At 43.8% G+C, this 25,612-nt stretch overlaps 1 protein-coding gene across 3 annotated transcripts in view; it reads right to left on the reverse strand.

Moving 5' to 3' along the window:
* The window catches only part of FANCB (FA complementation group B), a 186,453-nt gene that overhangs the window by 58,407 nt on the left and 102,434 nt on the right, over window positions 1-25,612 (reverse strand). For all 3 annotated transcript variants that reach the window (XM_063955781.1, XM_063955783.1, XM_063955782.1), the window contains exons 4-5: window positions 9,569-9,655; window positions 383-511 (exon numbers count right to left, since the gene is read on the reverse strand). In XM_063955781.1, the coding sequence (XP_063811851.1) occupies window positions 383-511; window positions 9,569-9,655 (216 nt within the window). The remainder of the gene's footprint in view (window positions 1-382; window positions 512-9,568; window positions 9,656-25,612) is intronic.

A 25,612-nucleotide genomic window follows, 5' to 3' on the forward strand; every position in this document is an offset into this window, starting at 1 on the left:
CTATATGATAAGATCCACATGTAGTACATCCTGCCCACAGAGGAACCATCCGGCTAAACATCTGGGGTGCATTGTGTAGGTTGCTGCTGGCATGGTGTACACTAGCGGAGGTACAGCATACTGGTATAGCATTCAGCATATGGAAGCACAGGGTAAAAAACTCGGTGTAAGGCACTTTGGTGTGGTGATGTGCTGTAAAGGATAACTTCTACAAAACAAATCAAACACTTTTGGGCGTAGCTCAATTACGTAAAAGGAAATTACAACAGGTTATATTCTACTTTAACTGTAATCCATTCTATAAAGAAAGGAACAGTAATGGTCAATATGCAACTGCAGCATCAATCAAATCGCCAAGGATTAAGCACTGATATTATATTACCTTCTTATCAGAGTGCACCAATGTCTCAATGCTCAGGGACATGCCTATTAATGCGTCACATGATGATTTAATCACTTTATCTTGGACCTGTACATGGTTTTGCAGTTCTTCAAGTGAATTTAAGCTAGTCTGTAAGAAGAGCAGACGGAAGGCACAGCAATAAGATCAGCTGCTATAATAGACCAAGCTTTACAGTTAAAATGCAGTTATAATCTACTTTATTTATTAACAGTTTCTTATATAGCGCAGCAAATTCCGTTGCGCTTTACAACTGGACACAATTAGAAGACAAAACTGGGTAAAAACAAACAGTCATAGAGGTAGGAGGGCCCTGCTCGCAACAATCTACTTTACACTGTGGTTCAACCCTTGTGACCTCAAGCCAAATGAAAGTTTGCAATATATATTCTCTGGCAAAACCCCAGTACACCAATGTAAATTGGTGTAATTATTGGACCCAGATGTGGAGAGGTCTTCTGCAATTTGTGTACATGTTAGAAGGGATGTTAAAAAAGTTTTACATTACAAAGAGGTGCCAAAGGCGTTACATAGGTGATAGGTAGCAATTAAAGTGTTAAAAAGTGTTACATTACTAAAAGGCAGTGCAGAAAAGTGTTACATAAGTGTTACAATAATGATACCCCAAAGCAGACCAGCCACACCAGCCAAGGGAGCGCCACGCCTCAAACCCATTCCCAATACGGACATATAATATAAAGTTATCTAGGTGCTAGTGTAGTCTGGGCTGCCCTGGGCTGTATTAAATTTATGTAGATGTATTCCAAGGATGTCCCCATCTTGCAATAAAATAATGAAAATCTAAAGTTAATGCTAGTAGCTTAAGTAATCAATTATGTATACACCCACATAGGGCGGTATCCTATTAGCAGTGGTACTTTACCCTGCTAACAGAATCGCTGAGGGCTATCCTATTAGCCCCAGTACTTTACTGCTGCTAATAGGATTGCCGGAGGCTATACTTTTAAACCCAACTATGCCACTTATCGGGATTATGTGCTTCGGGTGCCTCAAGCAGCAGCTGGAGCCATGATAACACTTCAGATCAGGAACTTATCCCCGATTCCATGTATTTTCATGCGATCACGAGTCCAATTATGGCCATTTTAAATGGCCTCTAGTTGGATATTGTGATAATGATCATCAGTCATTAATTGCGATATCCCTCCGTTTTTAGCGGCCGAAATGGCATCAGTGCTAATAGGATACCGCCCGTAGTAACATGTCTCATGAATGATGATGTCATGAACGACTTTGAAAGTAGGCTGATTTATTAAGGATAACTTACACAAAATAGCACTTAATACATACAAACAGAGAACAAATCTCGCACCAGTAAATATATGTCTAGTATTAATAGTATTATTATTGTCCTCTCTCAAATTTGCTAAATATGAGCCGGGGAGTGCCCGCCGAATTATATAAGGCTTCTTACGAGGTGCTACCCACTACTTAATATGAACATCACAATATAACAGTAGAAGAAAGTAAGTCGTTTACCAGGGTGCACTGGGTCGCAAACAATTTTTATTAAAAGTTTATCACTTTATTGGTATGCATTAAAATATCTCTTATTTAATTATTAAAACTGTGAAATATAAAATAAAAGATAGTGAAAAATAAGTGTGTACAATAAAATTATCCAACATTAACTGTTTGGCAATTTTTTTTAAATCAATTCAATGCGACCAAACAGTGGCTATTATCTTTCACAAATTCTCTTGTTGCTCTTATATTCCACTAAGGCCATATGCCTGTTCTTCAGTTTGCATAAGGGGTAACAAATTGTTGCAATTGGTTCTGGTGTGACAGATTCATACAAAAACTCTTTTACAGTATGTGAAGTGTTCTATTATTACACAATCTATATCTCAATGGCCCTCATTCCGAGTTGATTGCTCGCTAGCTGCTTTTAGCAGCAGTGCAAACGCTAGGCCGCCGCCCTCTGGGAGTGTATCTTAGCTTAGCAGAAGTGCGTACGAAAGGATCGCAGAACTGCTCCAAAAAAAGATTGTGCAGTTTCTGAGCAGCTCGAAACTTACTCCTAGCTAGCGATCACTTCAGACTGTTTAGTTCCTGATTTGACGTCACATACACGCCCTGCGTTCGGCCAGCCACGCCCCCGTTTCCCCAGCCACTCCTGCGTTTTTATCGGGTACGCCTGCGTTTTTACACACACTCCCCGAAAACGGTCAGTTTCCGCCCAGAAACACCCACTTCCTGTCAATCACTCACCGATCAGCAGTGCGATTGAAAAGTGTCGCTAGACCTTGTGTGAAACTGCATAGTTTTGTGTGAAAGTACGTCGCGCATGCGCAGAAATGCCGCTTTTTCACCTAATCACCGCGCTGCGACCGAAAGCAGCTAGCAAACAACTTGGAATGACCCCCAATGTCTGATATCATTATAGGCTATTTTGGTGGCTTTTAGTGGGAGTATCTATAGTCACATTCAGTTAATATAGCTGCTATTTGGTGTTATATAAAAAACTATAAGCTCACTTTATTTCAACTGTTTTTGTGGAGGTAAGGAGCATCCATTCATTAAATTAAATGACTACATTTTCTTCCTATGAGGCTCTTCATTTAATACAATCTACAGGTATGCCTTAAATGAATAATTAAATCAGTGTAATGACATATGTGTGTGTGTTAGAATATTATTTATGCACTTGCCTGGCTACTGCAAACTCCATGCCATTGAAATTGTAGCATGACTTCTGATTACCATTACCTAAAGCACATCTGTGAAAAAAACCAGTCCTTTTTCTAGAACAAATAGTCCCTGTGGACACATGATAACTTGGTAGCACCCCTGTAAACTTGCTCTACTGATCCCTTGAACCTCATTGAAAAAGCTTTGGCTGTGGGTATATATTGGTTTGACAAGGGTATTTAGAACTGAAAATAAGAATTTACTTACCGATAATTCTATTTCTCGGAGTCCGTAGTGGATGCTGGGGTTCCTGAAAGGACCATGGGGAATAGCGGCTCCGCAGGAGACAGGGCACAAAAGTAAAGCTTTCCGATCAGGTGGTGTGCACTGGCTCCTCCCCCTATGACCCTCCTCCAAGCCAGTTAGGTACTGTGCCCGGACGAGCGTACACAATAAGGGAGGAATTTTGAATCCCGGGTAAGACTCATACCAGCCACACCAATCACACCGTACAACTTGTGATCTAAACCCAGTTAACAGTATGATAACAGCGGAGCCTCTGAAAAGATGGCTCACAACAATAAAAACCCGATTTTTGTAACTATGTACAAGTATTGCAGATAATCCGCACTTGGGATGGGCGCCCAGCATCCACTACGGACTCCGAGAAATAGAATTATCGGTAAGTAAATTCTTATTTTCTCTATCGTCCTAGTGGATGCTGGGGTTCCTGAAAGGACCATGGGGATTATACCAAAGCTCCCAAACGGGCGGGAGAGTGCGGATGACTCTGCAGCACCGAATGAGAGAACTCCAGGTCCTCCTTAGCCAGGGTATCAAATTTGTAGAATTTAGCAAACGTGTTTGCCCCTGACCAAGTAGCTGCTCGGCAAAGTTGTAAAGCCGAGACCCCTCGGGCAGCCGCCCAAGATGAGCCCACCTTCCTTGTGGAATGGGCATTTACATATTTTGGCTGTGGCAGGCCTGCCACAGAATGTGCAAGCTGAATTGTATTACACATCCAACTAGCAATAGTCTGCTTAGAAGCAAGAGCACCCAGTTTGTTGGGTGCATACAGGATAACAGCAAGTCAGTTTTCCTGACTCCAGCCGTCCTGGAACATATTTTCAGGGCCCTGACAACATCTAGCAACTTGGAGTCCTCCAAGTCCCTAGTAGGTGCAAGGCACCACAATAAGCTGGTTCAGGTGAAACACTGACACCACCTTAGGGAGAGAACTGGGGACGAGTCCGCAGCTCTGCCCTGTCCGAATGGACAAACAGATATGGGCTTTTTTGAGAAAAAACCACCAATTTGACACTCGCCTGGTCCAGGCCAGGGCCAAGAGCATGGTCACTTTTCATGTGAGATGCTTCAAATCCACAGATTTGACTGGTTTTAAACCAATGTGATTTGAGGAATCCCAGAACTACGTTGAGATCCCACAGTGCCACTGGAGGCACAAAAGGGGGTTGTATATGCAATACTCCCTTGACAAACTTCTGGACTTCAGGAACTGAAGCCAATTCTTTCTGGAAGAAAATCGACAGGGCCGAAATTTGAACCTTAATGGACCCCAATTTGAGGCCCATAGACACTCCTGTTTGCAGGAAATGCAGGAAACGACCGAGTTGAAATTTCTTTGTGGGGCCTTCCTGGCCTCACACCACGCAACATATTTTCGCCACATGTGGTGATAATGTTGTGCGGTCACCTCCTTTCTGGCTTTGACCAGGGTAGGAATGACCTCTTCCGGAATGCCTTTTTCCCTTAGGATCCGGCTTTCCACCGCCATGCCGACAAACGCAGCTGCGGTAAGTCTTGGAACAGACATGGTACTTGCTGAAGCAAGTCCCTTCTTAGCGGCAGAGGCCACAAGACCTCTGTAAGCATCTCTTGAAGTTCCGGGTACCAAGTCCTTCTTGGCCAATCCGGAGCCATGAGTATAGTTCTTACTCCTCTACGTCTTATAATTCTCAGCACCTTAGGTATGAGAAGCAGAGGAGGGAACACATACACCGACTGGTACACCCACGGTGTTACCAGAACGTCCACAGCTATTGCCTGAGGGTCTCTTGACCTGGCGCAATACCTGTCCCGTTTTTTGTTCAGACGGGACGCCATCATGTCCACCTTTGGTATTTCCCAACGGTTTACAATCATGTGGAAAAAACTTCCCGATGAAGTTTCCACTCTCCCGGGTGGAGGTCGTGCCTGCTGAGGAAGTCTGCTTCCCAGTTTCCATTCCCGGGATGAAACACTGCTGACAGTGCTATCACATGATTTTCCGCCCAGCGAAAAGTCCTTGCAGTTTTTGCCATTGCCCTCCTGCTTCTTGTGTCGCCCTGTCTGTTTACGTGGGCGACTGCCGTGATGTTTTTCCCACTGGATCAATACCGGCTGACCTTGAAGCAGAGGTCTTGCTAAGCTTAGAGCATTATAAATTTACCCTTAGCTCCAGTATATTTATGTGGAGAAAAGTCTCCAGACTTGATCACACTCCCTGGAAATTTTTTCCTTGTGTGACTGCTCCCCAGCCTCTCGGGCTGGGCTCCGTGGTCACCAGCATCCAATCCTGAATGCCGAATCTGCGGCCCTCTAGAAGATGAGCACTCTATAACCACCACAGGAGAGACACCCTTGTCCTTGGATATAGGGTTATCCGCTGATGCATCTGAAGATGCGATCCGGACCATTTGTCCAGCAGATCCCACTGAAAAGTTCTTGCGTGAAATCTGCCGAATGGAATTGCTTTGTAGGAAGCCACCATTTTTACCAGGACCCTTGTGCAATGATGCACTGTTTTTAGGAGGTTCCTGACTAGCTCGGATAACTCCCTGGCTTTCTCTTCCGGGAGAAACACCTTTTTCTGGACTGTGTCCAGAATCATCCCTAGGCACAGCAGACGTGTCGTCGGGATCAGCTGCGATTTTGGAATATTTAGAATCCACCCGTGCTGTTGTAGCAGTATCCGAGATAGTGCTACTTCGACCTCCAACTGTTCCCTGGACTATGCCCTTATCAGGAGATCGTCCAAGTAAGGGATAATTAAGACGCCTTTTCTTCGAAGAAGAATCATCATTTCGGCCATTACCTTGGTAAAGACCCGGGGTGCCGTGGACAATCCAAACGGCAGCGTCTGAAACTGATAGTGACAGTTCTGCACCACGAACCTGAGGTACCCTTAGTGAGAAGGGCAAATTTGGGACATAGAGGTAAGCATCCCTGATGTCCCGGGACACTATATAGTCCCCTTCTTCCTGGTTCGTTATCACTGCTCTGAGTGACTCCATCTTGATTTGAACCTTTGTAAGTGTTCAAAAATTTTTTTTTTTTTTTTTTTTTTTTAGAATAAGTCTCACCTAGCCTTCTGGCTTCAGTACCACAATATAGTGTGGAATAATACCCCTTTTCTTGTAGTAGGAGGGGTAATTTAATTATCACCTGCTGGGAATACAGCTTGTGAATTTTTTCCCATACTGCCTCCTTGTCGGAGGGAGACCTTGGTAAAGCAGACTTCAGGAGCCTGCGAAGGGGAAACGTCTCGACATTCCAATCTGTACCCCTGGGATACTACTTGTAGGATCCAGGGGTCCTGTACGGTCTCAGCGCCATGCTGAGAACTTGTCAGAAGCGGTGGAACGCTTCGGTTCCTGGGAATGGGCTGCCTGCTGCAGTCTTCTTCCCTTTCCTCTATCCCTGGGCAGATATGATCTTATAGGGACGAAAGGACTGAGGCTGAAAAGACGGTGTCTTTTTCTGCAGAGATGTGACTTAGGGTAAAAACGGCGGATTTTCCAGCAGTTGCCGTGGCCACCAGGTCCGATGGACCGACCCCAAATAACTCCTCTTCCTTTATACGGCAATACACCTTTGTGCCGTTTGGAATCTGCATCACCTGACCACTGTCGTGTCCATAACATCTTCTGGCAGATATGGACATCGCATTTACTCTTGATGCCAGAGTGCAAATATCCCTCTGTGCATCTCGCATATATAGAAATGCATCCTTTAAATGCTCTATAGTCAATAAAATACTGTCCCTGTCAAGGGTATCAATATTTTTAGTCAGGGAATCCGACCAAGCCACCCCAGCTCTGCACATCCAGGCTGAGGCGATCGCTGGTCGCAGTATAACACCAGTATGTGTGTATATACTTTTTATGATATTTTCCAGCCTCCTGTCAGCTGGTCCTTGAGGACGGCCCTATCTATAGACGGTACCGCCACTTGTTTTGATAAGCGTGTGAGCGCCTTATCCACCCTAAGGGGTGTTTCCCAACGCGCCCTAACTTCTGGCGGGAAAGGGTATACCGCCCATAATTTTCTATCGGGGGGAACCCACGCATCATCACACACTTTATTTAATTTATCTGATTCAGGAAAAACTACGGTAGTTTTTTCACATCCCACATAATACCCTCTTTTGTGGTACTTGTAGTATCAGAAATATGAAACACCTCCTTCATTGCCTTTAACGTGTGGCCCTAATAAGGAATACGTTTGTTTATTCACCGTCGACACTGGATTCAGTGTCCCTGTCTGTGTCTGTGTCGACCGACTAAAGTAAACGGGCGTTTTAAAACCCCTGACGGTGTTTTTGAGACGTCTGGACCGGTACTAATTGTTTGTCGGCCGTCTCATGTCGTCAACCGACCTTGCAGCGTGTTGACATTATCACGTAATTCCCTAAATAAGCCATCCATTCCGGTGTCGACTCCCTAGAGAGTGACATCACCATTACAGGCAATTGCTCCGCCTCCTCACCAACATCGTCCTCATACATGTCGACACACACGTACCGACACACAGCACACACACAGGGAATGCTCTGATAGAGGACAGGACCCACTAGCCCTTTGGAGAGACAGAGGGAGAGTTTACCAGCACACACCAAAAACGCTATAATTATATAGGGACAACCTTATATAAGTGTTTTCCCTTATAGCATCTTTTTTATATATTTCTAACGCCAAATTAGTGCCCCCCCTCTCTGTTTTAACCCTGTTTCTGTAGTGCAGTGCAGGGGAGAGCCTGGGAGCCTTCCCTCCAGCCTTTCTGTGAGGGAAAATGGCGCTGTGTGCTGAGGAGATAGGCCCCGCCCCTTTTTCGGCGGCCTCGTCTCCCGCTCTTAACGGATTCTGGCAGGGGTTAAATATCTCCATATAGCCTCCGGAGGCTATATGTGAGGTATTTTTAGCCAAAATAGGTATTCATTTGCCTCCCAGGGCGCCCCCCTCCCAGCGCCCTGCACCCTCAGTGACTGCCGTGTGAAGTGTGCTGAGAGGAAAATGGCGCACAGCTGCAGTGCTGTGCGCTACCTTTAGAAGACTGAGGAGTCTTCTGCCGCCGATTCTGGACCTCTTCTTACTTCAGCATCTGCAAGGGGGCCGGCGGCAAGGCTCCGGTGACCATCCAGGCTGTACCTGTGATCGTCCCTCTGGAGCTGATGTCCAGTAGCCAAGAAGCCAATCCATCCTGCACGCAGGTGAGTTCACTTCTTCTCCCCTAAGTCCCTCGTTGCAGTGATCCTGTTGCCAGCAGGACTCACTGTAAAATAAAAAACCTAAGCTAAACTTTTCTAAGCAGCTCTTTAGGAGAGCCACCTAGATTGCACCCTTCTCGGCCGGGCACAAAAATCTAACTGGCTTGGAGGAGGGTCATAGGGGGAGGAGCCAGTGCACACCACCTGATCGGAAAGCTTTACTTTTGTGCCCTGTCTCCTGCGGAGCCGCTATTCCCCATGGTCCTTTCAGGAACCCCAGCATCCACTAGGACGATAGAGAAACTTTGCAAGTGTTTTGTTGCTAGTTCAAGCTGTGGATGTTGGCGTTTTCCTTTTCCTTGTCAGTTTAGGTTGAGACAGAGACTAATATAACACCACATGTTCTCTGACTGCATTAGAGTCCAGGCTCCCATCCTGGTTCATCAGTGTGAGGCCCATGAATGCCTCCAGCCTGAATTTAGTGCATTTTTTCAAATACAGGTACAACACCGATAATACAGCAACTTTGGTTCTAGCACTGTGCCAGATTATCGGTGGTACATACAGCAACATCCCAACGGCTTACCCTCCAGCCCCACACCGTCTAAACCTCCCGCGGCCTGACTCCCTCACACAGCCTAACTGAGCCCTACCGCAGCCTAACAGGCCTCCTACAGCCATGGGGGCAATTCAGACCTGATCGTAGCAGGAAATTTGTTAGCAGTTGGGCAAAACCATGTGCACTGCATGAGGGTGAGGGGGGGGGGGGGGGGGGGGCAGATATAACATTTGCAGAGAGAGTTAGATTTGGGTGGGGCATTTTGTTTGTGTGCAGAGTAAATAATGGCTGCTTTATTTTTACACTGCAATTTAGATTTTAGTCTGAACACACCCCACCCAAATCTCCCTGCACATGTTATATCTGCCCCCCTGCAAGCTACAAAAAATGAGGGATAAACCTATAGACAGCCCGTTTTTATATTCCTGGATTTGAAAATGTGATGGAAGCATGTTTATTAAAGTCTAACCTGTAATCTGGCTTCAAGCGTCTGTATCATTAGAAAATGATTTTCCTGGAACTGAGTCTCAATAACTTTATCATCCATGCCGTCAGCCTGAAAGAAAAAAAATGAAAACTCTATAATTATTAAAAATATTTTTAAAGATAAAAGATAGTAATAAATGAAATATTCAGATATCTGACAATTGAAACATTCCAGACAGATCAAGTCTAAAATTAACATATCTAACATAGACAGATAGATTGGGCAGTATTTTACGAGCCCCGATGCTGTTTCGGACGATCAAAATGGCTGGATATCGCGATTAATGACCAATGGTCATTACTGCGGTATCCAATTAGAGGCCTTTTTGATCAGGTGAAATTGGACCCGCGACCACATGAAAACGGTGATAAGACCCCAATCCCATGTGTTATACAGTAGTGGCTCCGGCGGGCCCCTTATCGCGAATTATGCTTCGGGTGAGGCACCCAAAGCATAATCCCTGATAAATGCCGTCAGCGGTGGAAAAGGATGCTGGCATCGGGGGAAAAAGATGCTGGCCCCCAGGGATCCTATTAGCAGCAGTAAAGTATCGCTGCTAAGAGGATACCACCCATAGATAGATAGATAGATAGATAGATAGATAGATAGATAGATAGATAGATGGACAGACAGATAGATACAGTGACTGCTCCAGAGGTGGGGATGCAGTGATACAGCCCCACCACTGGATTTTATATTATATATATATATATATATATATATATATACATACATATACAGTACACATACATGCAGTATATATCTATATATACACTATGTAGACAAAAATGACTGGATCCCCACCCCGCAACAAAAATGGTGTGCACCTGCAGCAGGCACGTGTTAGTGAAAGTATAAAATGGGTAGGGGCGCACTGATTAGATAATTTGCTAACAAAATGGCTTGCCAGTAAGAGAAAACAAAGTTTAAAAAGGAGATCATCATAGGCTGCGCAATGTCAAATTTCCAGGGTGACACTGGACTGGTATACAGAAAATCCTGTAACCCAGATGGACTGGCCAGCTCAGAGTTCAGATCTTAACCCCACTGAGAACCTCTGGGACGAATTGGAGCGATGGGTGCATTCTAGACCAACTCGACTTTCTTCAGTATCAGAGGTGGTCACTGTACTTAAGGCAGAATGGCAAAATATACGCCTGCTGTTGTCCGGGAACTTGTGGACAGTTTGCCAAGAAGGGTGTCTGCAGTAATCACTGCACGTGGTGGACCTACAAAGTACGGACGTCACTAAAATCTTGTTGATCTATTAGCTGGCAGTGAGCAAACACTTTTATCTACAAAGTGTGTGTGTATATATATATGTATATACAGGTTGAGTATCCCTTATCCAAAATGCTTGGGACCAGAGGTATTTTGGATATCGGATGTTTCCGTATTTTGGAATAATTGCATACCATAATGAGATATCATGGTGATCGGACCTAAATCTAAGCACAGAAATCATTTATGTTTTATATGCACCTTATACACACAGCCTGAAGGTAATTTTAGCCAATATTTTTTATAACTTTGTGCATTAAACAAAGTGTGTGTACATTCACACAATTCATTTATGTTTCATATACACCTTATATACACAGTCTGAAGGTCATTTAATACAATATTTTTAATAACTGTGTGTATTAAACAAAGTTTGTGTACATTGTGCCATCAGAAAACAAAAGTTTCACTATTTCACTCTCGCTCAAAAAAGTCTGTATTTCGGAATATTCCGTATATTTGGATATGGGATACTCAACCTGTATATATATATAAAGACAAAAGTCCGGCACTCACGCTTGCAGTAGTAACAACGGGTCCGGTGCCTAACCTCTCAGAATGAGCATGTAGAAGAACGTATGGTGGCACTCAGAAAAAACGACAGCAGAGGCAACGCTGATGCGGTCAACGTTTCAGGGATGGCTCCCTTTTATCAAGACACAACCAGCAACCTGTGATACAAGACATATATATACAACACCGGTACCTTACAAGACTCCAATCGCGTGGCTCCGTACGCCTCTCCCTGCCACCGGGCGATGACGTCATCAGCGCAGGCATGCGCCGAGATTCTACGTCGGGCGGGTAGGGGGTGCGGCTCCGCACACACGTCAGGGCATTGCTAGGCAACCGTAAACAACAGGAAGTGTAGACATACTGAGATATCGCTCCTACGAATAACTAATACAAAAAGTGAAAATAACAAACCATTAAAAGCACCTGAAAATGTGTATGTCAATACCGGGCAGCGCTATCTTATACAGCAGAATACATAATTGTAAGGGCAGGCAATATAGTTAATATGCTGGTATATAAATAGCTATACATCACAACATAAATAATACTTCAGCAAAACCATCCTGAAAACAGAATTATATGCTCCCTCATATCTGTATAATTATACCATAGCATACATTATTTTACGGGCAGGCAATATAGTTAATATGCTGGTATGTAAATAGTCATACATTCTATACTAGAATAGCGTAACTTCAAAGCAACGTTATAAGCCACAATTGTGGCTCCAAAAAATGCATAAAAACACATTATAAGCCATGAATTGAACAAAATGTAAGTGGTAAATTACAAAAAACAATTAAAGCTTAAAGCCTCGTTAAGGCCCAACGGGTGAACCGTTTGGAGGGTGTGGATCCACCACGCCTCTTTTCTCAAAAGCGCCTGGCCTCTGTCACCCCCTTTATTACTTGATGGAACGTGATCGATCATTTTGTAGCGAATGGACGACAAACTATGGTTGCAATTTTTAAAATGTCGTGCTACTGGAAGATCGCTACCTCTGCCTTCTAAGGCTGCTCGTATGCTAGACCTGTGTAAGGCAATCCTCTCCTTAAACTGTCTGATACTTTATGGACAACTATGTCCTTTATGTTGCGACCACGTCTATATGCTGCCATAAGTGTGGTATCCTTAAAACAAGGTAATTCCTTGTCTCTAGCAATCACTGGCCATATGCCTTTGGCTTGACGGTGTAATTTCTTACTAGCCGTCGTGTAATCTTGTGTCCAGATCATTCTATTGTGAACCCTTTCAGAATCTTTGGGAACTAAGGTGTCTTGTCTCGGTGTACTAAGCGCTTTCAACATCGCCAGCTTCAAAGATTCTTGGGAATAACCTCTAGCTTTAAATTTTTCAGCCATATTCTGCATCTGAACTTTAGCATCTTCCTCATTACTGCAGATCCGTCTGATTCTCAGAAACTGCGAAAATGGAAGACTCCATTTCATAGGTTCTGGATGATGGCTGTTGGCCCTCAGCAAAGTATTGCGGTCAGTAGGTTTATAATACATGCTGGTGACAATATTACAATCACTATCCACTGAAATAGCCACGTCTAGATAGTGGACAGTGTCGTAACTACACTCGACGGTAAACTTAATAGCTGCATCTTTCTGGTTCACCTGAGACATCATCTCTTCAAAGTCCTGTGGTGTACCCGACCAAATCATCAAGATGTCGTCGATATACCGACGAAATAAGATGATGTGTTGGGAGTATAACACATTATCAAAAAACAACTGCTTTTCTACTTCGTTCATAAATATATTCGCGAAACTGGGTGCCACACACGACCCCATGGCGCACCCAGTTCGCTGGCGAAAGATTTTTTTTATCAAACAGGAACTAATTCCTGTCTAAGGTCAATGCAAGAAGTTTGCCAAAAAAATTGATATCAGGACCTGAGTATTCGGTGTTAGATTCCAGAAAAGCATGCATCACCGCTAAACCCCTATCATGGGGGATACTGGTGTATAAATTAACTACATCAATGGTACATAACAGATACCGGGCTGGGAGAGGTGAAAAGGATTGCAATACTCGAATAAGAGAAGTAGTGTCTGTCAAACATAGAGGCAATCCCAATATCAGAGGCTGTAAATAAAAGTCAAGATATCTGGATAAATTATAATATAACGAGTCTCTGGCAGCGATGATAGGGCGTCCAGGCGGGTTTACTGCGTCCTTATGAAGTTTAGGGATCGTATAGAACGTCGGAATCTTAGGCCATGTGACACTTAAGGCTTCTTTGGTTGCCGCTGAAATGATATTAGTGGACACTGCTGATTGTAGGATCAAATCAAGTTCCATTTTGTACTGTACGGTAGGGTCCTCCTGGAGGATTTCATAAACAGCTGTGTCATTCAATTGCCGATAGGCTTCGTTTTTGTAGCTTGTTAGGTCTTGAACTACGACCCCACCCCCTTTGTCCGCTGGGCGAATCGTAATGTCGTCATATTTTCCAAGATTACTGAGTGCCACCTGCTCATTTTTAGAGAGATTGTGTGGTCCTTTGTACATTTGTGGAGTAGCTTCGTTAATGTAGGATTCCAAACAGCTGGAAAAACTTTTTATGCTTTTATTTTGTGAGGATGGATTAAATAGTGACTTCTTGTAGATGGAGATTTTTTCAGATGAAGAGAGGTTCTCTTGAAAGAATTCTTTAAGTTTGATGCGTCGGTTCAATTTGAACAAGTCCACCTTATTGTTGAAAACATCTGGAGTACAGGTGGGGACAAAGGACAACCCTTTGTTCAGCACGTTAACTTCATCTGTAGTGAGTGGTCTAGAAGACAGATTAAATACTATACTTTCTTTCGTGACGTTTTTGGCGGCTTCCCTCCTGTTTTGGCCCCCCCGACGGGTCCTGGCTCTTTTGTACGCTCGTTTTTTGAGCGAGTCTTTACTCCTGAATTGGATTTCTTTGAGGTGGATGCCGTAACACATTCCGTATCACTTGATGAAATGGCTGTACTTGATTGATCAGTCTCCAACGGAAATTTCCTAGGTAGTCGACGCTGTCTAGAATTTCTTTGTGATCTCTGGCCTTGGTTGTACACCCAACTATAGACCTGATTTAGGTCGTAATCACGATTCACCGTTGTGCGTTTGGCTTTCTTAAAAGCTATAAGGTCAGATTGATATTTTTCAATTTGTACTGACAATTTCTCTAGCCAATCAAGCGGTGCTTCTGATTGAATTTTAGAAAGGTGAATGTTTTCAAAGGCCTCAATTTTCTCTTTTGTGATCTCAAGTTCTCTTCTAGACTCTGCTACCACCAATAGAATTAGATCAAAAGAGCAACGATTGAGCACTGCGGCCCATTTGCGGCAGAACTTGAGATCACTAAAGAGAAAACTGAGGCCTTTGAAAACATTCACCTTTCTAAAATTCAATCAGAAGCACCGCTTGATTGGCTAGAGAAATTGTTAGTACAAATTGAAAAATATCAATCTGACCTTATAGCTTTTAAGAAAGCCAAACGCACAACGGTGAATCGTGATTACGACCTAAATCAGGTCTATAGTTGGGTGTACAACAAAGGCCAGAGATCACAAAGAAATTCTAGACAGCGTTGACTACCTAGGAAATTTCCGTTGGAGACTGATCAATCAAGTACAGCCATTTCATCAAGTGATACGGAATGTGTTACGGCATCCACCTCAAAGAAATCCAATTCAGGAGTAAAGACTCGCTCAAAAAACGAGCGTACAAAAGAGCCAGTACCCGTCGGGGGGGCCAAAACAGGAGGGAAGCCGCCAAAAACGTCACGAAAGAAAGTATAGTATTTAATCTGTCTTCTAGACCACTCACTACAGATGAAGTTAACGTGCTGAACAAAGGGTTGTCCTTTGTCCCCACCTGTACTCCAGATGTTTTCAACAATAAGGTGGACTTGTTCAAATTGAACAGACGCATCAAACTTAAAGAATTCTTTCAAGAGAACCTCTCTTCATCTGAAAAAATCCCCATCTACAAGAAGTCACTATTTAATCCATCCTCACAAAATAAAAGCATAAAAAGTTTTTCCAGCTGTTTGGAATCCTACATTAACGAAGCTACTCCACAAATGTACAAAGGACCACACAATCTCTCCAAAAATGAGCAGGTGGCACTCAGTAATCTTGGAAAATATGACGACATTACGATCCGCCCGGCGGACATAGGGGGCGGGATCGTAGTTCAAGACCTAACAAGCTACAAAAACGAAGCCTATCGGCAATTGAATGACACAGCTGTTTATGAAATCCTCCAGGAGGACCCTACCGTACAGTACAAAATGGAACTTGATTTGATCCTACAATCAGCAGTGTCCACTAATATCATTTCAGCGGCAACCAAAGAAGCCTTAAGTGTCACATGGCCTAAGATTCCGACGTTCTATACGATCCCTAAACTTCATAAGGACGCAGTAAACCCGCCTGGACGCCCTATCATCGCTGCCAGAGACTCGTTATATTATAATTTATCCAGATATCTTGACTTTTATTTACAGCTTCTGATATTGGGATTGCCTCTATGTTTGACAGACACTACTTCTCTTATTCGAGTATTGCAATCCTTTTCACCTCTCCCAGCCCGGTATCTGTTATGTACCATTGTTGTAGTTAATTTATACACCAGTATCCCCCATGATAGGGGTTTAGCAGTGATGCATGCTTTTCTGGAATCTAACACCGAATACTCAGGTCCTGATATCATTTTTTTTGTCAAACTTCTTGCATTGACCTTAGACAGGAATTATTTCCTGTTTGATAAAAAAATCTTTCGCCAGCGAACTGGGTGCGCCATGGGGTCGTGTGTGGCACCCAGTTTCGCAAATATATTTATGAGCGAAGTAGAAAAGCAGTTGTTTTTTGATAATGTGTTATACTCCCAACACATCATCTTATTTCGTCGGTATATCGACGACATCTTGATGATTTGGTCGGGTACACCACAGGACTTTGAAGAGATGATGTCTCAGGTGAACCAGAAAGATGCAGCTATTAATGTTTACCTTCGAGTGTAGTTACGACACTGTCCACTATCTAGACGTGGCTATTTCAGTGGATAGTGATTGTAATATTGTCACCAGCATGTATTATAAACCTACTGACCGCAATACTTTGCTGAGGGTCAATAGCCATCATCCAGAACCTATGAAATGGAGTCTTCCATTTTCGCAGTTTCTGAGAATCAGACGGATCTGCAGTAATGAGGAAGATGCTAAAGTTCAGATGCAGAATATGGCTGAAAAATTTAAAGCTAGAGGTTATTCCCAAGAATCTCTGAAGCTGGCGATGTTGAAAGCGCTTAGTACACCGAGACAAGACACCTTAGTTCCCAAAGATTCTGAAAGGGTTCACAATAGAATGATCTGGACACAAGATTACACGACGGCTAGTAAGAAATTACACCGTCAAGCCAAAGGCATATGGCCAGTGATTGCTAGAGACAAGGAATTACCTTGTTTTAAGGATACCACACTTATGGCAGCATATAGACGTGGTCGCAACATAAAGGACATAGTTGTCCATAATGACATCTCTGATTTGGGTCAAGAAAGATTGCCACATTTTTTGACTCGCAAACCGGGCAACTATAGGTGTACAGGGTGCACCACCTGTAGTTGTCTAGAACCTGGTAGCACCTTTAACCATCCTAGATCGGGCAAGCTCTCCAACATTAAGTACACACTGACATGTAGCAGTAAATTTATTGTTTACCACATTAAATGCCCTTGTGGGCTGCTATATGTCGGCAAAAGTATCAGACAGTTTAAGGAGAGGATTGCCTTACACAGGTCTAGCATACGAGCAGCCTTAGAAGGCAGAGGTAGCGATCTTCCAGTAGCACGACATTTTAAAAATTGCAACCATAGTTTGTCGTCCATTCGCTACAAAATGATCGATCACGTTCCATCAAGTAATAAAGGGGGTGACAGAGGCCAGGCGCTTTTGAGAAAAGAGGCGTGGTGGATCCACACCCTCCAAACGGTTCACCGGTTGGGCCTTAACGAGGCTCTAAGCTTTAATTGTTTTTTGTAATTTACCACTTACATTTTGTTCAATTCATGGCTTATAATGTGTTTTTATGCATTTTTTGGAGCCACAATTGTGGCTTATAACGTTGCTTTGAAGTTACGCTATTCTAGTATAGAATGTATAACTATTTACATACCAGCATATTAACTATATTGCCTGCCCGTAAAATAATGTATGCTATCGTATAATTATACAGATATGAGGGAGCATATAATTCTGCTTTCAGGATGGTTTTGCTGAAGTATAATTTATGTTGTGATGTATAGCTATTTATATACCAGCATATTAACTATATTGCCTGCCCTTACAATTATGTATTCTGCTGTATAAGATAGCGCTGCCTGGTATTGACATACACATTTTCAGGTGCTTTTAATTGTTATTTTCACTTTTTGTATTACTTATTCGTAGGAGCGATATCTCAGTATGTCTACACTTCCTGTTGTTTACGGTTGCCTAGCAATGCTCCGACGTGTGTGCGGAGCCGCGCCCCCTACCCGCCCGACGTAGAATATCGGCGCATGCCTGCGCTGATGACGTCATCGCCAGGCGGCAGGGAGGGGCGGACGGAGCCACGCGATTGGAGTCTTGTAAGGTACCGTGTTGTATATATATGTCTTGTATCACAGGTTGCTGGTTGTCTTGATAAAAGGGAGCCATCCCTGAAATGTTGACCGCATCAGCGTTGCCTCTGCTGTCGTTTTTTCTGAGTGCCACCATACGTTCTTCTATATATATATATATATATATATATATATATACATATATATATATATATATATACAAACAAATATAGAAAACCACAGCACTCGCCACCCCAGAAGCGGGGTGCAGTGTCTGCACTCACCACTCATAGGGTGGGGTGCATGCAGCCCATGGCCACCTACCCAAATACATACAAATAGAGAATTCAGCACTCACCATAGCAAGCTCACTTGTCCTCACAACATCAATAAATAAATGATGGGGGTTTAGTTAGTGAATTGGCCAATGCACGGAAGCCTGCATACCGCTCCACGGTACCCCACCTAAATGCAGGTCCTACACTATCACAAAGCCTTAAGAATTAAAACCTGGCAACTGTATCACATAATATAACTGCAAATATGCCCACTAAGTTTAATGTATGCCTGCCACATATCTAGTGGCTTTTAAAGGCATACTAGTCACCTGACACAGCCGGTAAATTACTAAGGAGCAGCTGACACAGGTTTAGAACAATTGAGATTACACAGGGGTGCATGAAAAGGCCTGTGACCATGGTTAATAAGAGTTAACCAAAGATTAACCCCATAATATACAAACAAATATAGAAAACCACAGCACTCGCCACCCCAGAAGCGGGGTGCAGTGTCTGCACTCACCACTCATAGGGTGGGGTGCATGCAGCCCATGGCCACCTACCCAAATACATACAAATAGAGAATTCAGCACTCACCATAACTCTTATTAACCATGGTCACAGGCCTTTTCATGCACCCCTGTGTAATCTCAATTGTTCTAAACCTGTGTCAGCTGCTCCTTAGTAATTTACCGGCTGTGTCAGGTGACTAGTATGCCTTTAAAAGCCACTAGATATGTGGCAGGCATACATTAAACTTAGTGGGCATATTTGCAGTTATATTATGTGATACAGTTGCCAGGTTTTAATTCTTAAGGCTTTGTGATAGTGTAGGACCTGCATGTAGGTGGGGTACCGTGGAGCGGTATGCAGGCTTCCGTGCATTGGCCAATTCACTAACTAAACCCCCATCATTTATTTATTGATGTTGTGAGGACAAGTGAGCTTGCTATGGTGAGTGCTGAATTCTCTATTTGTATGTATTTGGGTAGGTGGCCATGGGCTGCATGCACCCCACCCTATGAGTGGTGAGTACAGACACTGCACCCCGCTTCTGGGGTGGCGAGTGCTGTGGTTTTCTATATTTGTTTGTATATTATGGGGTTAATCTTTGGTTAACTCTTATTAATCATGGTCACAGACCTTTTCATGCACCCCTGTGTAATCTCAATTGTTCTAAACTTGTGTCAGCTGCTCCTTCGTAATTTACCGGCTGTGTCAGGTGACTAGTATGCCTTTAAAAGCCACTAGATATGTGGCAGGCATACATTAAACTTAGTGGGCATATTTGCAGTTATATTATGTGATACAGTTGCCAGGTTTTAATTCTTAAGGCTTTGTGATAGTGTAGGACCTGCATGTAGGTAGGGTACCGTGGAGCGGTATGCAGGCTTCCGTGCATTGGCCAATTCACTAACTAAACCCCCATCATTTATTTATTGATGTTGTGAGGACAAGTGAGCTTGCTATGGTGAGTGCTGAATTCTCTATTTGTATATATATATATATATATATATATATATTTATTTATTTATTAGCAGTTATTTATATAGCGCACACATATTTTACAGTGCTTTACAGAGAATATTTGGCCATTCACATCAGTCCCTGCCCCAGTGGAACTTACAATCTATGTTCCCTACCACATGTATACGCGTACACATTTATGCTAGGGTTAATTTTGTTGGGATCCAATTAACCTACCAGTATATTTTTGGATTGTGAGAGGAAACCAGAGTATCCGGAGAAAACCCACACAAGTACGGGGAGAATATACAAACTCCACACAGTTAGGGCCATGGTGGGAATAGAACCTTTGAGCTCAGTGCTGTGAGGCAGTAATGCTAATCATTATTATTTATTTATTTATTTATTATTATTTATTAACAGTTTCTTATATAGCGCAGCATATTCCGTTGCGCTTTACAATTAGAACAACAGTAATAGAACAAAACTGGGTAAAAAAAGACAGACAGAGGTAGGAAGGCCCTGCTCGCAAGCTTACAATCTATAGGGAAATAGGCATAGATACACAAGGATAGATGCTACCTATTGCATAATGGTCCACCAGATTGCTAGGTTCTTAATGGGTTGTATGATGATACCCCACAAAGTTATCCAAGTGTCAGGAGGGTGTGAGACTAAAGAAAGACAAGATATGTGATGTTATGAATATTCTACAGAGGATGTAATTAGATAGGGAAGCACTGAAGGTTATGTGGGTGGGTCTGGAATTTGATAGGCTTGTCTGAAGAGGTGAGTTTTCAGGGAACATTTAAAGGTTTGGAGACTAGAGGCGAGTCTTACTGTGCGTGGGAGGGCATTCCACAGAGTGGGTGAAGCCCGGATAAAGTCCTGTAATTTTGAGTGTGAACAAGTAATGCGTGTGGATGAGAGACGTAGATCTTGTGCAGAGCGGAGAGGTCGGGTAGGGAGATATTTTGAGATGAGTGAAGAGATGTATGTTGGTGCAGTTTGGTTAATAGCCTTGTATGTGAGTAAAAGTATTTTATATTTAATACGGTAGAATACCGGTAACCAATGGAGGGACTGACAGAGCGGATCTGCAGACGATGAACGTCTGGCAAGGAAGATTAGCCTCGCAGCTGCATTCAAAATGGATTGTAGTGGTGAGAGCCTATGTTTGGGAAGACCGGTCAGGAGACTATTACAATAATCAATGCGGGAGATAATGAGAGCATGGATTAGAGTTTTTGCTGTGTCTTGTGTAAGATAAGGGCGTATTTTGGATATGTTTCTTAGATGTATGTAACATGATCTTGAGACAGATTGAATGTGGGTAACAAAGGACAGTTCAGAGTCAAGAATGACACCTAGGCAGCGAGCTTGTGGGGTAGGGGTGATTGCAGAGTTCTCAACAGTGATAGAGATATCAGGTTGGAAACTACTATTGGCCGGTGGAAATATAATTAATCATTACATCATTTGTTTGGCCCCAGCACACACACAGATATTTTTTATATATAGATCAGTGACATGTGGTTGGGTAAATGGCTCAGGAGGCACTGGATAGTACCAGAGCCAGATTTACACACCTGAGGGTTCATGTGGGCATTAACAAATGTGTAGCAGTACTGCTTTAAATTTGGTGAGTTTTAATCAGAGATGTGCGGACAAGGTAGGTAAGCTAGGCAGTGTCTCACCTGTCATAGATCAATATACTCCACAGTTTTGACCTTAAAAAAATATTAGAATAGTACAAAGAAGACATTTATTATATATTCTTTGTATTTTTCATATCCTTTTTATAGTCAAAGCTCTTGAGTATACTGCAGTATGACAGGAGAGGTTCTGGCTCACCTGACTGCACATCACTTATATAAATATAAACACATTTTTGTGTGTGTAGGAGTATACAAAGGCAAATTCAGAAAGTTAATTAGATTAAGTGAACGGTCCAGTTTAAGCTCTTAAATGGTGCATTTTCGGTCACCATTTAAAGGGGGGTACACACTAGAGAGATGGGGGCGGATGGGGGGACACTCACTTCACACAGCGCTGAAGTGAGCGACCCGCTGGGCTCAATCTAGCACCGGCGATAGCGATGCGCGGCTATCGCTGGGGGGCATACACACGAGTCAGATTGCTTAGATTTTAAGCAGGGATCTCTCAGTGTGTACCCCCATTAAGAGATTAAACTGTTGGTCAGCAAAGCCACAATATTTGCAGCTAAATTGAGCGATTGGCCTTATATCATACAGTATGTGGTTCCAAATTGAGACCAACATTAATCTGACTGAAATTAGCAACATCATTATTGGCGAATCCAGATGAGAGATGAATGCTATCAGCATGTTTATGTGATCATCTTCCAGTTCAACAAGAAGACATTCAATTTGGTCACCCATGTCTGGGTAAAAACTGATCTGATTGAGATCGATTGAGACAATCTGAGATGACGGCACAAGGAAACTCAGTGAAGGACGATAATGTGACCAGAACGTCAGTAGGTGAGGAGGCGTCATGCTACGGGACATTTAATTATGATAGGCAACTCCTATTGGCGGACTGCGGTAACCGCCGGTATTTAAGGGTGAACCAGGAAACAATCTGGTTCTGCCTCTGATGAAGCGAACAGCGAAGCGTGCGTCAGGCTAGCTGCGCACTTTAGGTAGTCACCGGATCATGCTCAGTTAGATAGATCAGGAAGGAATTCTCATATTGTAGTCAAGAGTGTTTTAACCTATGCAAGCCGCGGGGCTCATAGGAAGAAAGCAATAGAATCAGTTGCTGATGAAATACCTTACCATGTATGCAAAAACACTATGGGGTATATGCAATTGCGGTCGAATTCCCGAAATTGTCGAATTTCGGGTAATTTTCGCCAAAAATAAAAAATCGTCAATGCAATTCAGTGCTTTCCGTCAAAAAAACGGACTTTCAAAATTCGACTCTTTGAAATTCGACTTTTTGCAAATTCGACTTTTCTGCAATGATACAAGTGCTGCAATTCGACAAAAGCATATTCAATTCAAGTTTGGAAATTCGACAGCAGTGCTTTTAGACAGTAAATTCGTCATTTTCAATCCGCCATACTTTGGAGGGTGAAAACAATAAAAAAAAAAAATTAAACATGTTTTTTTTGGTGTTTTTTTGGGGGGGAATAGCATTATCTATTTATATTAGAAGGGATTAGGTACTTTTTTTTTTTTTTTGGAGGCACAAGTATTATTTATATATTTTTTAAAATATTATTATTTTTTTATTTTATTTTTTTTTAGTGCTGGAACGGTAAAATAAAAAAAAAAAAATGGCGTGGGGTCCCCCCTCCAAAGCATAACCAGCCTCGGGCTCTTCGAGCTGGTCCTGGTTCTAAAAATGCGGGGGAAAATTGGGCAGGGATCCCCCATATTTTTAAAACCAGCACCGGGCTCTGCGCCTGGTGCTGGTGCAAAAAATACGGGGGACAAAACGAGCAGGGGTCCCCCGTATTTTTCACACCAGCATCAGGCTCCACTAGCTGGACAGATAATGCAACAGCCGGGGGTCACTTTTATACAGTGCCCTGCGGCCGTGGCATTAAATATCCAACTAGTCACCCCTGGCCGGGGTACCCTGGGGGAGTGGGGACCCCTTCAATCAAGGGGTCCCCCCCTCAGCCACCCAAGGGCCAGGGGTGAAGCCCGAGGCTGTCCCCCCATCCAAGGGCTGCGGATGGGAGGCTGATAGCCTTGAGTAAAATGACAAGAATATTGTTTTTTCCAGTAGTACTACAAGTCCCAGCAAGCCTCCCCCGCAAGCTGGTACTTGGAGAACCACAAGTACCAGCATGCGGGAGAAAAACGGGCCCGCTGGTACCTGTAGTATACTGGGGAAAAAATACCCAAATAAAAACAGGACACAGACACCGTGACAGTAAAACTTTATTACACACTGCCGACACACACATACTTACCTATGTTCACACGCCGACATCGGTCCTCTTCTCCATGTAGAATCCACGGATACCTGAAAAGAAAAGATCAATATACTCACCTCAGCCAGGGTCCAGAGATAAATCCACGTACTTGGCAAAAAAAGAAAACGGACACACGGACCACCGGACTGAAAGGGGTCCCATGCTGACACATGAGACCCCTTACCCCGAATGCCGGGACACCACGTGACTCCTGTCACTGAAGTCCCTTCAGCCAATCAGGAAGCGCTACTTCCGTGGCGCTCACCTGATTGGCTGTGCGCTGTCTGTGCTGTGACAGCGCATCGCACAGCTCCGTCCATTATATTCAATGGTGGGAACTTTGCGGCTAGCGGTGAGGTCACCCGCCGGTCAGCGGCTGACCGCGGGTAACCCCACCGCTGACGGCAAAGTTCCCACCATTGAAACTAATGGACGGAGCTGTGCGATGCGCTGTCACAGCACAGACAGCGCACAGCCAATCAGGTGAGCGCCACGGAAGTAGCGCTTCCTGATTGGCTGAAGGGACTTCAGTGACAGGAGTCACGTGGTGTCCCGGCATTCGGGGTAAGGGGTCTCATGTGTCAGCATGGGACCCCTTTCAGTCCGGTGGTCCGTGTGTCCGTTTTCTATTTTTGCCAAGTACGTGGATTTATCTCTGGACCCTGGCTGAGGTGAGTATATTGATCTTTTCTTTTCAGGTATCCGTGGATTCTACATGGAGAAGCGGACCGATGTCGGCGTGTGAACATAGGTAAGTATGTGTGTGTCGGCAGTGTGTAATAAAGTTTTACTGTCACGGTGTCTGTGTCCTGTTTTTATTTGGGTATTTTTTTTCCAGTAGAACTACAGGTACCAGCGGGCCCGTTTTTCTCCCGCATGCTGGTACTTGTGGTTCTCCAAGTACCAGCTTGCGGGGGAGGCTTGCTGGGACTTGTAGTTCTTCTGGAAAAAACAATATTCTTGTCATTTTACTCTAGGCTATCAGCCTCCCATCCGCAGCCATTGGATGGGGGGGACAGCCTCGGGCTTCACCCCTGGCCCTTGGGTGGCTGGGGGGGGGGGACCCCTTGATTGAAGGGGTCCCCACTCCCCCAGGGTACCCCGGCCAGGGGTGACTAGTTGGATATTTAATGCCACGGCCGCAGGGCACTGCATAAAAGTGACCCCCGGCTGTGGCATTATCTGTCCAGCTAGTGGAGCCCGATGCTGGTGTAAAAAATACGGGGGACCCCTACTCTTTTTGTCCCCCGTATTTTTTGCACCAGCACCAGGCGCAGAGCCCGGTGCTGGTTTTAAAAATACGGGGGATCCCTGCCCAATTTTCCCCCCGCATTTTTGGAACCAGGACCAGCTCGAAAAGCCCGAGGCTGGTTATGCTTTGGAGGGGGGACCCCACGCCATTTTTTTTTCGTGTTTTTCCCGTTTTTTCAAATCGCGGCAAAATCCGGCAAATCGGCCGTTTTTCGCCCGCGGGACTGTCGAATCCGTTTTTCATTGAATATGGTGAATTCCGGCAGCCACCTGCCGGAATTCACCTGTCGAATTGTGTCGAATTTAAAAACGGCGATAATTTGCCGCGATTCGCCGTGAATTGCATATACCCCTCTGTGTAATGAACTATACTGAACTCTGTCTCTAATGCTGTATATTAAAGCCTTAATACGTATATTACCAGACGTTTAATGTATATGTGTGCCTATATCAGAAATCATCCAGCTGAAAGTGCCTTAACCCATGTTAATTGTGGGGATTATAGGAAGAAAACAGTAGAATAAGATGCTGATAAAATATCTCACTGTGCCTGAAAAAATACTGTGTATAGTGAATTACATCAAATAGTGTCCATAAGGCTGTACAATAAAGCCTCGATACGTATACTACCAGACACTCAATATATATGTGTGCCTATATCAGAAATGATTTAATAAAGGGCTGGGCATGTG

The sequence above is a fragment of the Pseudophryne corroboree genome, chromosome 2 (genome assembly GCF_028390025.1).
Source record: "Pseudophryne corroboree isolate aPseCor3 chromosome 2, aPseCor3.hap2, whole genome shotgun sequence".
Taxonomy (NCBI): Eukaryota; Metazoa; Chordata; class Amphibia; order Anura; family Myobatrachidae; genus Pseudophryne; species Pseudophryne corroboree.